At 39.2% G+C, this 15,997-nt stretch overlaps 1 protein-coding gene across 1 annotated transcript in view; it reads right to left on the minus strand.

The window, feature by feature from the left end:
• Positions 1 to 13,019: 13,019 nt before the first annotated feature.
• th (tyrosine hydroxylase) overlaps positions 13,020 to 15,997 on the minus strand; it is a 53,356-nt gene continuing 50,378 nt past the window's right edge. The window contains exon 13 of the mRNA XM_059973924.1: positions 13,020 to 13,476. Coding sequence (XP_059829907.1) covers positions 13,317 to 13,476 — 160 coding nt within the window. The 3' untranslated portion in view covers positions 13,020 to 13,316. The remainder of the gene's footprint in view (positions 13,477 to 15,997) is intronic.

The following is a 15,997-nucleotide window of genomic DNA, read 5'->3' on the forward strand; positions in this document are numbered from 1 at the left end:
TGGAATACAGGACTTCTTTTAAAGGGAGAGTTTAGATACCCTGGGCTTGTTTTCCCTGGAGCAAGGATGCTAAAAGGTGGCCGGATAGAAGTATTCAAGATTATGAGAGGCATTGGCAGGGTAGGTGGTCAAAATCTTTACCCCATTTTAGGGATATCATAAAAAAGCGGGAATAGGTTTAAGAGAGGATGTAGAAGTTCTAAAAGGGATTTGAATTGTTATGTTTTTAACACAGAGAATGGTTAACATCTGAAACACACTGTTGCCGGAGGCAGCATAGTCTGATAGAATCCTTATGTTTAATAGGCAGGCAGTTAAATAGGCAATTCATAAAAGGATTTTGTCCTAACATGGATCAATGGGATTAGTGATGATGGACAAAAGACCGACATGGAGGTGATGGGCTGAAGGACCTTTTTCCTTGTTGTACAACTTTTTGACTCCATAAGCCATTCTGCATGCATTTTTAAATTCATCTCTATTATACATGCATGTCTGGGAAAGGCTATATTTCAGGTGCTGGAGCTTACCATCAAAGGGCTTTTCCTTCAAATTGTTTCACAATCTGAACTGTTTTTGGAACATATTGACTGCAGCTGTATAGGCAAATGCCATTGTCAGTTCTATACATTGGGATCATGTTACAATGCAGAAAAGCCTCTTTTATATAGTTGGGAGGTATTCAATGTCGCTTCCCAGCAAGAATACATGAACTGTGCAAATAGAAGGGGTGATGAAGATTGACGTTAAACTTGATAAAAGAAGTGGGTTTTGCACAGTTCTTTAAAAGAGACATGGAAGAGCTTAGGAAGTTAATTCCAAACAATGAGAAAGTACAGCTGAGATTGGTGGGGTAAAAGCAGAGAAACTGCTAATGCCACTCAGGGCAAAAGATGATTGGTTGAGTGTTTGGTCAACAGGGGCAGGTGCTAGGATGCTGCAAAGTAGTGCAGATTAGAGAGTGAGAGAGAACGAGGGTGGACAAGGAGACAACAGAAAATGATTTGAATTTTGAAGTACTGGTAGACCAGAAGGCAATTTACATGAATTATAATAGGTGTGTTAGAAGAGCAATGGATGGAGGAATTACTTTATCAGGAGAAGGTAGGAGGTTCTCCAACATGCATGAGTCAGTCTAAAGGATATTTTAGCATTGTATGATCTGAAATATTAGGGCACTCTTTTGTAAAACTATAATGGCTGTTATATCAGTGTGTCAGGCAAAACATCTGCCTGCATAATGGCATCTAGAGAGCTGGAGCTGACAATGATGTAGTGTAAACAAAGGCAAAATATTCTGGTCTTCTGTACATTGTGTCCTCATCTCCATGTTTAGAATGTCAGGATCTTGATAATTCAAGGAGACAGATGATGCTGGAAAGGTATTCTTAACCTGCCTTAATATCTTACCAGACAATCTGGATGATGAATAAAAAAATTTCAATGGTCAATATACCTTCCCTGTAAAGAGCATTTATTTAGCATCTTACATAATTCCCAAAGCACTTCATAGTCTCTGAAGATCTAAGTGTCAGATGTTAGAAAAAATGTTGAAGCTTAAGTAAGGACCCAGAAGACATTTATTCAAATTCATAATGTGCCGTTGAAGAAAGGCCTGTCTTCCCCTGAGGAGCAGGCACTCTGTCTGGTCAGGGCCGAGTTGAGGAGGATTCATGCCAGGGTAAACCCATGCAAAGCTGCGGGGCCGGACATTTTACGTGGTTGGGTGCTGAGGGATTGTGCAGCACAGCTGACAGAGGTCTTGAATTTTTAGTATCGCTTTGCAATAGTCCTCAGTCCCTGCAAGCTTCGAGGCTGCTACCATCACTCTGGTATCTACAAGAGTGACGATAGCTGACCTAACCTATTTTCTCCCAGTGGCACAGACCTCAACAATCATGAAGGGCTTTGAGTGATTGGTCATGGATCATATAAATCCCACCTTCCTGCTATATTAGACCCTTCCCAGCTTGCCTACCACTCAAACCAGTCCATGATGATGCCATAGCCTCAGCCCTCCTCTCTATCCTTAGAAAAAGATGCCTCATATGCCAAGTTATTGTTCAACAATTTTAGCTCTGTGCTTAACAAAATCATCCCTCAAAGGCAGGTGGGTAAACTGTCCCCGATAGGACTCAACACCCCTCACTGTAACTGGATCTTGGACTTCTTGACGGAAAGACTTCAGTCACTGCGAGTTAGCAGCAACATCTCAAGCTCCGTCACACTGAGCACTGGTGCCCCCTAGGGCTGTGTGTTCAGCCCGCTGCTGTTCATGCTAGTAATCCACGACTGAACGCCAGATCCAACTCAAACCCCATCATCAAGTTTGCTGATGATACAACAATGGTTGGTCTCATCAGCAACAGTGATGATTTGGCATACAGAGAGGTTTGTCAAATGGCACGAGAACAACAAGCTGAGTCTCAACATGGACAGGACAAAGGAGATGATTGTGGACTTCAGGAAGGCACAGGATGACTACTCTCCATTGCAAATCAATGGCTTTGTCGTGGAAAAAGTGAAGAGCACAAAATTCCTTGGTATGCACATAACGGATGATCTAACCTGGACTCGCAACACATTGACAGCATTCATCAAAAGTGTCCTGTCTGTCTGCCTCTTTTGTGGTGTGGAAGCTGCAAGGCATTGGGCCACAATACCCTACAGAGGACAGTAAAACCACCAAGAAGATCACTGCGTTCTCCCTCCCCCTTTTTGTGACATTTGCAGAGAGCTTTGTATATGAAGGGTTCAAAGCATTGTTTAGCATCCCTACCACCTATCCCACAATCTCTTTGACTCAGTACCATCAGGATGAAGGTACAGGATCATCAGGAATTGAGCTGACAGACTGGGTCACAGCTTCTTCCCTCAGGCTGAGAGACTAATGAATACCCTGCCACCACTGAGGTCTTGATACTAGGACAGTGAGCACTCTACTGTACTGTTTATTCCTTACTATCTACCTGTGCTGTGCACTGCATGCACTTTGAATTATATTTTATTAATTTATTTGTGGTAATATTTTGTGCTGTGTATGATACATGTTGTGTGAACACACTGTGATCTAGAGGAACATTGCTTTGTTTCATTGTACTTATGTATAATCAGATGACAATAAACTTAATCTTGAACTTGAAATTATTCCATTTATGTATGACTTCATTTATGTGGACATCTTAGAGAAGATGAACTTACTCTCCTCGGCAAAGAACAGGTTGTAAAGGCATTTGATAAAGGTATTTACAATCGTGGAGGATATAGAGAGCATAGGTAGAAAATATCTGCTTCCATTGCCAGAAAGGTCAAGAAACAGGGGGACATTAACTGAAGATGACTGGCAAAAGAACTGAAAGAAATATGAAGAAAATATTCATTACTCAGTGAGTGGTTTGGGATCTACAACACATAGACAAGGATAGTTGTGCAGGTAGATTTAATTCTAACCTCCAGAAAGAAGAAGGACACATGTCTGAAAGGATATAACTTGCAGAGCTGTGGGGAGAGTACAAGGCAATGCAATGAGATAGGTTGGTCTTGAATGGAGTTAATATGAAACGGCATAATTACATCCAGTAATTACTTGGTGATTCTGTAAAATGCTTTAAACCTGCAGTCACTGCTGCAATATAGGAAATATTGTAGATGTGACCACACACATCAGGAATCTTCAACAGCTATATGAGAATGACTTGATAGTCTGTGTTTTTCCAAAATGTTGATATTTTCATATCTTCCGGAATTCTATCAGGCTGGCTACAGAAACCATACTGGATAAACTGCTAATGGGGCAGACCAAATTCCAACATGGGATATCTAGCAAGGTCTTTGACAGGACTCACAGACTTGGCTCCTTTCCCCAATGTAATTTCATCACCATTGCCAGGCAACACTGTCATAACAGTAGGTTAATGGTGATTTCAATGGAATGAATTCTGGAGGGTGAGTACATGATGCGTCACCACTCTGCAACACATGAGGTGCTACTGATCAGGAAAGAATTCCTATCAAGAGTTCTTAACATTTTTTGCAAATTTTAAAAATATTTTTTGAACAAAGTGTATTTTTACCTCTTGGTAACTACAATGAGCAAGCATCGGTATATCCTTGATTACTATTGATAATATTAGTCAAAGTATTTTTATGAACTTGTACCACATTGTTTTAGAAGAGGTATAACAGTTAAAATGAAGGGTGTGCATATTGCACTATGTAACAGAACCTCAACTTGATGCAGTAATTCATTTTTCTACAAACGGCTAAAGCTAACCCTTGCTGACAGCTCCCTCTACTGGTGCAAACGTGTATTCCTAACCAGCAGGCAACAGGAAAAATTAGAAATTGCAACTCTTGTCAGCTGCTGAAAGCAAAAACGTAGGTAAGGATGAGCATTTACACCCTTTTTTCACAAAGGATTTAATCATTCTTGGTCTGTTGAGCTTTACAATGCTCTGATGCATTTAGCCTGCTGACTTTTTCAGTTGATATGAGAATGTATTGTGAACCAAGTGTCAGAGCATCTTTAGATTAGACGTCCCCAGTATCTGCACATCAGAAGTGTAATTTACCATCTCAAATGAGAACCCTTGTATTTCACAAAGGGCTTAGATCATAGAAAAGAGAATAGTACAATGCAGGAGCAGGACATCCAGCCCACAATGTTGTGCCGATCTAATAAATGTTATGCTATGTTAGCTTTCTGGTTAGATTTGGAGCTCAACGTTCCATTTCTCAGTAATCTGACCAGGAAATATTTTCTTTCAGCTTACTAACATATTTCCTTGTCTTCTTATCTTCTTTTGGGATGGTCCGGTTTGTTTTTCTACTGCCCTACTTTTCAGCTGACCCTCCCCTGCCTCCTTTCCGGTATGATTCATGACATGTAACAGAAAAAGCTGGGTGAACCTAGCCAGTGGCAAAGTTCACTCGTATTCTCTCCATCACTGGCCATCAGTTAGGTTACTGTCTTCCACTGCCAGCCTTCAGTGACTGCTTTCTCATTTCTGAGCAACAACCCATGTTTTGCCATGTATTTTAGAAGTGACATCAACCTGAGACCCTGTCTAAACTCTCAAGTGGGATGTAAAAGGTCCACACCAGAGAAACCACAATGAATTCTTGTGGTATCCTTTGCCAATATTTATCTCCTAACAATCTCCAAATAAGTTTGTGGGACATAACAGCTGCAAGTTCCAGCAACAACCACACTTTACAAGTACTCCACTAGTTGTAACACCTTTTGGCATTTTGGGATGTATAAGATGCTCTATTAATGTAAGAATTTAAGATCCTCAAATCTGTAATGAATTCTCCAATAACATTCTCACTGTTCATTATGCAACTTTCAGGGCAAAGTTGACTTGCTTAATGGAACATTTTGGTCCTACCTACCAGTATAACTTCAGTTTCCTTTTGGCCGGCTGCTTTAATACCTCATTCCATTTTGTCTATAGTCAGCCTTTTAACTCCTCGATACAGACTCAATGTAGACTTAATTAATAATTGGTTTTCTGTGTGCTGGGCCCTCATCTGTACTCCCTTTTCACCTATGACTTGTTTTCCTGTACAGGTTCTAATTCCACAATCAAGTTTGCATGGTGGTTGGCCTGATCAGAGATGACGACAAGACGGCCTACAGGGTCAATGCCGCCTCTACAAACTTTTCCATTGGCGAGGGTAACTGAACCAATGTCAGTGTCCTTTACTGGACCATTGAGCCTTTATTACATTCAAAGTCACTTCCAACACTGGATCCTGAAACAGATATTCTAAGCCGAAGAAAACAATTCAAGGACCTTCTCAACACTTACTTGGAAAATTGTAACATCGCACTGACTGGCAAGTATTCCACACCTCCTATACTCATGATGAAGATGGACACTTTGGGATCGCACAAAGAACTTCAACTCCATTGAGAAGGAGCACATGAAATTCCAGCATGCATAAATGATGGAAGGAACATACCATTTCACAAACTCTCATCCTTATCGAGCACCTACATCTCCACCTGCAGCAGAGCCTGCCCATGTTCTTCTTGGCCATATCAGGAAACTTAGAGCCCTAAGAACTGGAGTGAAGGGTAGTAGTTACATCTTACAGACCCAGCAGTAGTGCACTCTGCCAAATGAGATGCCAGCGGTGTTGTGCCATATGAAATAATGTATTCTGCCAGAGATTGATGCCAATCTTAATAGAGATCCAGTTGTGAAACACTATCTTGGATGCCAGCATCAATCACTTTCATTGAGTGAGGGGAAAGATTTAGAAGGGGCCTGAGGGGGAACTTCTTCACACAGAGGGTGTTGCATGTATGGCAAAAGCTGCCAGAGGAAGTAATTCAGGCAGGTTAATAACAACACTTAAAAGACATTTAGGCAAGAACATGGATAGGAAGGACTAAAATCAATATTGGGCAAACATGGGAATATCGGCATTTTGGTTGGGCTGATGGGTCTACTTCCATACTTTGTGACTGTATGACTATGCCAGAACTGTGAAGGTATTGTTCCATTATATCAACTGATATATCATCCCATAGCACAAAGTGTTTGTCATTATGGACTGTTGTACCAGCCAGTGGTATAGTTGTGATGTACTACCCCAAATAATATTGTGGTAGTGGTGTATTGTGCATTACGATGTTTGACAATGGGTTACCCCCCCAGATGTAATTCATTCGGATGTTCTCCATGCCCAAGAGATGAGGGTTGAATGTCCCAAAGAGTCTCCATTCTTTTGAAGCAACCGCTTTAACACAATAGATAACTGCTTAAAAACCTCATGTCTTGTAGCAGTGATGACCTCATTTCTTAGTATTGCAAAACTCACAGGCGATCGCATGACAGCTGATTGGCCTGACAGCATCTGATCTCTCAGTACTGCCACTCCCTTTTATAATCACTGCTCTCGGCATGCTCTAGGAAAGGGCTGGGATTCAGGGAGGCGGTAATGAGACGAACTATCAGCTCTGGCTGGGGGGTATTCCTACAGGTTTCATTTTCTGACGTTGAGTCACATGGAATTTGCTGTTTGCAAGTTTAATTGGATTTGTCATATTAAGGCTGACAATAATGGCAGGAATTATATTGAAGTCATTAGGAATCTTTCTACATTTAGTATTATTATTTAAACAGGAGTAGCTAAAATGTCATCATTTTGTGTAGAGATTAACATCTTTCTAATTCATAGAAACACCCTCATTTTACTCCTATGCTTTTGGCAAATTTCCATGTTATTTTCTGGATTTGAGAGATTTAGGTACTGGATGTTATAACTGATTATTTGTAGTTTAGCTATCAGCATCATCATCTGGTGCCATGCCTAGATTGAGCTTTGTCTGCCATGGCCCACACACTCCTGTTTCGGGTCAAGTGGATCAATTCATTGGTATTCATTTCCACCTCTCTGGCTCCTGTCTCCATCATCATTTATCTTTGCCTTTCTTTTGCTTTCTTCCTTTCAATCTTTCCCATAATTACCGTGCCTTCTAACTCCTCATTCCTAATCACATGTCCAATGAAGTTACGTTGCCTTTTCATGATCTCATACATTATTTCTCTTTTTGTGCTTGCTCTGTTCATGACATCCTCGTTAGATATTCGTTTCATCCATGATATTCTTTGCATCCTCCTCAAAAACCACATCTCTGCTGCTTCAATTCATTTCCTCATGTTACTAGATATTGTCCAACATTCTGAGCCATATAACATGACTGGATAAACGTAACATTTCAGTTGTCTGAAGCGGGTTGTCATGCCTAGTTTAGTGTTGGTCAGTATAGACTTCATTCTCGTGAAGGTGTCTTTTGCCATCCCTATTCTTCTTTTGATGTCCATGTTGCACCTGCCATCTGATGTCACCCAGCTTCCTAAGTAGCAAAAGTTCTGTACTTGTTTTATGTCTTCCACATTTATTCTCAGCCTGCAGATAGGATTCTCCTTTTTGGATATCACCATACATTCTGTCCCTTTGCAATTGATAGACAGACCCATTTTTGCACTTTCTTCAACAACTATATCAATTAAGTTTTGTAGTTCTTCTTCCGTACTTGCAATGAACACAGTGTCATCCACATATCTGAAATTATTGATGTTTTCATCACCAACTTTGATTCCCAAGATGTCTCTTATTTTTTGTAATATTGTTTCACTGTACACATTAAACAAATCAGGGGAGAAAACACACTCTTGTCTAACGCATCTCTGGATTTTCGTAAACTGACTCGCTTCTCCATCTATTCTTACAACGGCAGTTTGTTCCCAGTACAGATTTCTGATTAGGCAGAGGTCTTTCGAATCTAGATCTAGAGTTTACTGTAGTATTTCAAATAACTTATTGTGCTTCATTTTATCAAATGCTTTTGTGTAGTCAATAAAACAAACAAATCTTTTTGCACTTGAATAGCTCATTCTGATAGTATCCTTAAAATCAATATGGTGTTTCTTGTACCTTAGTCTTTCACAAAACCACATTGTTCTTTAACTATTTTAGCTTGTATCTTACTTTTAGCTCTTGTCATCAAAATTCTTAGAAGTATCATAGTGATATAACTCTTTAAACTTATGGCCCTATGTAATTCACATTCTTTTGCTCCAGATTTCTTAGGAAGAGTAATAAATACTGATCTTTTTCATCTCTTCCGGTATTATTCCAGTTTCATAAACGTCATTGATTAAATCAGTAAGTTTTTCAATTCCATAATCTTCAAGGGTGATAATTTGTTCTATTACTAATTCATCAGTTTAGCTATACTGTATGTTTAGACATATCTCGCCAAGAAATTAGACGAATTTGTACCCATTACTATGCAGATAGAAATTACTTAGTGTATGTTTTAACTCAATGACGTTCATTTGATGTCCTGCCTATTGGGAAATTGGACTCTAACTCTGCTATATTATTCACACACATAATGATGTCATGAACATCGATGATGCCCACTCCTTTATTAATAAATTAAGTTAGCACAACTTGTGACTTGCATTTCTCACTGAACATCAAAAACTAACAGTTCATGCATCATGTTGCCAAGACTACATTGATAAAAGAGACCTCTCTGAGACATATTTTATACATGGATGCATGGATTCTACCAATCTTATTAATCACTGATTTTCCCATGTACTGAAGTGTGTGTGTGTGTGTGCGTGTGTGTGTGTGTGTGTGTGTGTGTGTGTGTGTGTGTGTGTGTGTGTGTGTGTGTGTGTGCGTGCGCTTTCACAGCACAGTAACCACTGTGATTTCTCCTGAATCATCATCCCCACCCCCAGGGACATGTGAATGTGAGGGGGTGACTGCAAGGTGCGGACAGGCAAGTGAAGACACGTCCTCCCTTCACCACGCAATGTGTACTTTAAGGCCGTGACACATTTCTTATGATCCCCAATAATGCAGCAGCTGTAAGCCCTTCTGGCAGCTGCTGGTGGGAGGCATGCAAATCATTCTTAGTGTCTAAAGAGAGGATGAGAAAGAATACTCTATTTCACCAAGTCAGCAAATGTTTTTGTAGATCCCCAATTGAGTTTTAAAGCTGAACCTTCTGTGACATTTAGCTGACCAAAAGTGTGTAAAATCCAGCCTCCAGGTTCCTCATAAGTAAGTGTTGTGACCCTGTTGCACTTGAGATCACGCGGAGTATCTCTATGACACTGAAATGAACTGGAAAACAGCAGTCTGCAGCAGGAGTTTGAAGACATTATACAGGCCATTCCCCAATAACAGACAATGAACCAGCTCCTAAAATAGTATTAAATTCATAATTCCAATGTATGCACATGCTTTCTTCCAATAATTAGCAAAGCTAATTTCCTCTGACTCCCTCTTCACTTTTAGCTGTGTTCTCCCTTATCAGTCTTATGTTCTTTTCATACCATCGTACCATTCCTAACACTGTAATACTGTGGAATTGTGGTTACCATGTCATGTCATCTTTTTGGAGAAAATCAACTTGTGGATGTCTGTACAAACAGAACTTGTTCATTACCCTGTATGTGTTAAGTGTTCTGCCTGGCAAAAAAAGCTATCAGTGCTGCACCTTGATGTGACTTGACCCATTTCAAATGGACTTGTATCTGCCTGCTAATAGAATTCTTCGTGTACACCCATTACTGGGTGGACGGTAGAAACTTGCCACAACTTCCTTGACAATATTTCCTGATTCTGTGGCATCAGAGAAATTTGGGATGGTTATTGATGTAATATGATGCAGTAGCCTTTGAAGTTTATTTCGAATGAATCTGATTCAGGATAAACAAATATCTTTCGCAGATTTGAAATGCAGCAGAAAATGCTGGAAATACTTGGCAGGTCAGCGGCATCTATGGAGAGAGATAATGTGTAAACATTTCAAATGAATGACCTGTAATTGATTGGACATTTCTACTCTGATGAAATATGGTCTTAAATAAATGTTAAATAATCCAGTCCATTGCATGCCTTTGTTCTCTTTCTGTTTTTTTATTTCTGCGAAAGCTCTTCAGTAAAAATATGGGCATGGTCCAGACTTGGCACCACATGTGTCCTTGAAGATTGCATTTTATGAGTTTGGGAGACAGTGAGAGTTTAGTGTCAGAGCATAAAGTTTGAAAAATATATGTAAAGTCTTTTGCATGGAACCTACATCTAATAGCATGAATAGGTTTCATACCCAAACTATCTCCTAAGTTGCTCACATGAATATATTGGAAATACTTTCGTGTGAGCCTACTTCAACACACCCACAGAGGCAACGCAGTACAAAATGTTTTTTTTTCCCATTCAAGACAGTGTTTATTACATTAACAGAGCAAAGACAACATTCCATTTCAATTGCTGATGAGTTCTGGGTTAGACAAGGACTTTGAGCATTGCCACAAAATACATGGAAGAGTACAGTAAAGGTCAATTTGACAGATGACCAGCTTGTTGATGAGAATGCACACACTGAAGAATGCTTGACTGTAAGGGTAATAGACCAGCAGAGCAGAGGAAGTAAGTTTATTTTCCAATGATTCCCAAAATTAACGAAGGAAGCTTTGTTTAAACTATGTACATGGAAACTAATGCCTTCTAAATGACAAAATGAACTACCACCTGGAGAAGTACGAGGTAATAAGAGACAGCTGGATATGTTAAATGAAAACCATGTTTGATCATTTGATGAAATAACAGAGGATTGATGAAGGTAGTGCATGCTTGCTCAGAAAATAGATACGTATGGTATTAAAGGGACATTGATGACTTAGGTGTACAATTGGCCCAGGGGTGTGTAGCAGAGGGTCGTGGTGACTAAACATTTCTCTGACTGGGGAATAGTATGAACTAGTGTTCCCCAAGGGTCATTATCAGATGCAAACTAGTGTAAAGGCTCTTGCATTTCTTGCTCTGGATAAACAATATGGACTTCTGTTTAGGGTGTACAGTTTGAGGTTTACACTTGATGCTGAACTTGGTGACATAGACAAGTATAAGCTGGATCGACAGGGAGTCTGGCTGTACACTGGCAGATTTGTGAATGATGCAGCTGTAGGACAAAGGCAACCCAAGGGACAAAGACACATTAGATGTACACTTCCAAAGAACAGAATGGAGAGGTGGCACAATCCAAATGATGCATTATTAAGGAGAAGTTGAGTGCAAGGGAAGGTTGAGACACATGTTATAAATATCCATATGCTGAAGCATAATTTGATAAGGCAATTAAGAAAGGGTTTAAATATTTGGCTTTGTAAATAAGGGAGCTGAATACAAAAACAAGGATGTTATGTTAAAATGGAGCACAAAGATTTGCTTGGACTGCTTGGGTGGTCTATTCTTTCTAAACTATCATAAACTATTGGTTAGGCTTCAGCTGAAGTAAAGTGTGCAACTCTGGGTACTACATTTCAGGGAGGGTGTTGGGATTTATCAGGATGATACCATACTGAAGGGATTTGCTTTCAAACAGATTAGAGAAACAGAAATTACTTTCCAATATATGAAGAAGATTGAGGGGAAGGCTAATCAAGTTATTCAAAATGCTAAGTGATTTGTCAGTTCACAAAGGAAAGAAATTCTTTCTTCAAACATGGGCTGACGTTTAAATTAACTGTCATCAGAGGCAAGAAGAGAAGTTTCCACGTAGAGATCTGGAGCAGAACACTGGATACAAATAGATTCCATGAGAGCTTTCAAAAATCAAATAATGTATTATTTGAAGATGATTAATTTACAGAATTAAGGCAAGTGAATGGAGCGTGGGATGAACTGAAATGCTTTCTCAAAGAATAATTGTAAGATCAACAGGCTGCAAAGCTGCAAGGATCTCTGATTTGGATAAGGTTCCAACCTTTATTCTCCACTGAGGGAAATGTGTGCTACGTTTTCTATATTATTGCATTTTCCCTATTCCCAATGCCTAATCTTTATGCTTAGAAGAATTTTCTGCTCCAGGTTCCTTCTCTCTTCACCCCACTGCCCATTCCAACAATACACAAACAGGAATCACAACATCCCTGTGCAGTTTCTACATGCTCTGGTAGTTTTATTGGAGCAGTTAGAAGAGGCATGTGGATCTTGATGGTCAAATTGCCTGAATGGGCATAACACTGTAGTAAAATCTTCAATATTATCTCTGTGCAGCTGACCATCTTGACTATGAAGTGTGTTCCACATTCAATAGTCATATCAATATCTACCATCTTCAGGAGTGGTGGTGTCTATCAATGACCTTGGAAGGAAAGAAGATAGAGCACAAACAAAAATAGAACCACATTCATTCGAGCAAAGTTCCTTCATGAGTAGAAACCAGGTTGGGAATGAAATCAGTCTCGTTCATTGGAGCAAAACAGGCCAAAAGAGCATCTGTACCTTATTTTACATTCTGCACATATTAAACAAATTTCAGACATTTTCTAAGTCCAATTCGTAATGTCCTAATGACCAAGTTCATACTGCCGTTGGCCATCATCACCCTCTCCCATTCCACAAATCTATGTTAGCATTGAACTATAAAGACCCAACGACCCTCTCATCCCCCAACCGTACACACACACACACACACACACACACACACACACACACACACACACACACACACACACACACACACACACACACACACACACCTGTATTCACATATTGTCTCTAGTATTGCGCTCTTGAAAATCCAAAAATAAACAAATCCACCCAGCGGTAGCCGTAAAACACAGTCTCTATTTGTTTTATCTATATATTAGTACAACATACAATGTCACACCAAAGTGAAAGCTAAAAATCTTGACTCACAATTGAAGCTTACAATGCTGCAGCAGTATAGAAAGCACAGGAGCGTTCTATGATGGATGTGCAACTGAAGGTTAGGATAATATATCTAATGCATCAGCCAGCATCTTCAGTTCATCCTTCAGACTGTCCAACGATTTCCTGATTTTCTGAGGATTGTCCAATACGTCTATGGTCTTGGTAAATGGGTCATATTTCACTGAAAATGGCCGCTTAATACTTGCAGCGTACTTTCTATAAACAGAAAAGCGACAATTCCATCAGAAATAGTGATTAGCAAAACTGTTTTTGATTCTGCATAATACCTACCAGGTGCAGTTCACCAATCACTCAAAATCCTACAGAAAAGAAGATACATAAGTTTGCACAGCAAACTCAGGATAAAATTGTGGCAGAATTGGTGTCTGAGTGGTTATACAGTTTATTGAAGTTGTGATCAATTGTGTTTAAAAGTAAGTGTTGTTCCACATATATACATTGGGAATTGACATGTTTGGTACAGCTTTGTGGGCTGAAGGGCCCGTATTGTGCTGTAAATTTTCTATGTATCTGTGTTCTAGAAACTGTTTAATCCTTTTAATAACTATGTCGAAAACTTAGTTTACTTTTGTTATCATATTGTCAATGATGCTACATTTCCTAATATCATCCATATAAATGTTCGTTACAAGATTTCTATAAAATGAAATTTTGAATATGCATTTCCATCATTTGATCAAAAAATTACTTTTCTGAGACATGAATTGATGCTAACAATCTGTATAGAAATCCGTGATAATGCCAATGAGATCAATTGCCATCATATTGCATTGCACTGTCCACCATGCTAACTAGGACAGATTTACAAGTAATCATCTGAGATCCATTAACAGTGCAATTACATTCCACCACACACGTCTTTTCTTTGCTATTACCATGAAGTGCAGGCATGAACCCAGTTTCACTGAGGAATGCTAGGAGTCCTGCTACATAAAAGGCAGAATAAGTGTATCTGAAGGTGAGGTATCATCTAATTTAAAATACTAAACTATGTAATTAGCTGAATTCTTTGATTAAAGATCCATAGGTATGCTATTTTTGTTAGCAAAGACTTATAATGGCAACTTGAACAAAAGAATGCTGCTGCTGGAGATCTAACACGGATTGTTATCCTGTATGATGCACCCTCTGATTAATCCAATGATACTATTCCAAAAATTCAATGAAATGTATTTGATCCTTTATTAGCAACCAGCAAAACATGCAATCTTGAAGGGATGAAACTTATGAAATTAAAACCTGCAATATTAAACATACCTAAGCAGACTTAGGCAAAGTTAAGCAAACAACAAAAGATATGACACCCACCAGTCCCCACTCTAAACTAAATGAAACATGAATACGAAACTTATTCCCTTTGCTTTTACCATGCCCCCACCCACATGACTAGCTACCATAATAAATACAATAAATGCACAATGCAGAATACATTGCAGGTAGAAAACAGATGCATGGCTCCTACCCTACTCGTGAAATGAGATCACATCATAAACTTGCCTTACATAATGGGTATACAAGTGCATATGAAGGTGTAATGATTAGATTACTGGCTGGCAGCCAGGCACCTGAACTATCGATCTGAATTTAACCATTATGATAGTAGGGAAATAAAAAATAAAATTGCAGATGATGGAAACCTGAAAAAAAAAGCAGAAGATGTTGGAGCCACTCAGCAGGTCAGGCAAATCCTGTTAAAAGAGTTAATACTTCTGGTCCCGGATTTTTCATTAGAACAGGAAAATATAAAACAAGTTAATTTTCAGAAGTAGAGAAGGTGGGAAAAGGACAGGCAGAAAAAAGGGAATTTCTCTGTAGGGGAGACCAACTAACTTAATATAGTCATTAATTGACAGTTAAAATCAGATTATGCCTCTTTGTCTGAGACTGCTACTTAAGTCACCTGGTCTCTTAGACTCAGGACGTCTCTTTAAACACGGATGAAGAGGAATTTATTTTGCCAAGGGTGCTGAATCTATGGGATTTATTGCCACAGGCAGCTGTGGAGGCCAAGCCATTGGGTATATTTAAAGTGAAGGCTGATAGGATCTTGATTAGTAAGAGAGTCAAATGTTGTGAGGAAAAGACATGAGAATGGGTTTGAGAGGGATAATAAATCATCTATGATGGAATGGAGGAGAAGACTAGATGGGCTGAATGGCCAAATTCTGCTCCTAAGTCTTATGTTCTTAGAGTCTCCCCTTGCTGATATATTCCTTTTGTCCCATCCATCCCTTCCCTTCCTTCTCTGTTACTGAAAACTAACTTCTTTCCTCTCTTTCCTTGTTCTACTGAAAGACTGTGGACCTGAAACACTAACTGATTCTCTTTTCCATAAATACTTCCTGACTTGCTGATTGTTCTAGAATTTTATATTTTTATTACAGTCGCCAGAGAGTCTGGATTCAACCAAATAAAATGGAGTGTAAAAAGAGATTACTTCATTAACAGTAGGCACTAAAGTATTGGATCATCTTAAATAAAACACCCATGCATCAGGAAGATAAATCTGCCATCCTTACTTGATACAGCTGTGATGTGATGTTGGACCTAAAATATCTTTCAGTTGAGTGTATATTAGGGATGGATAATAAATATCTTTGAGCTTGAAAAAATAACTAGCTCTTCCTAAGAGCACAAGGTAGATGATTTAACTCGGCCTCCTCCTTAAACCTTTACTATGAGTAAAAGCAGCCACTTCATGTGATATTGCAAAACA

Source organism: Hypanus sabinus, chromosome 7 (genome assembly GCF_030144855.1).
Source record: "Hypanus sabinus isolate sHypSab1 chromosome 7, sHypSab1.hap1, whole genome shotgun sequence".
Taxonomy (NCBI): Eukaryota; Metazoa; Chordata; class Chondrichthyes; order Myliobatiformes; family Dasyatidae; genus Hypanus; species Hypanus sabinus.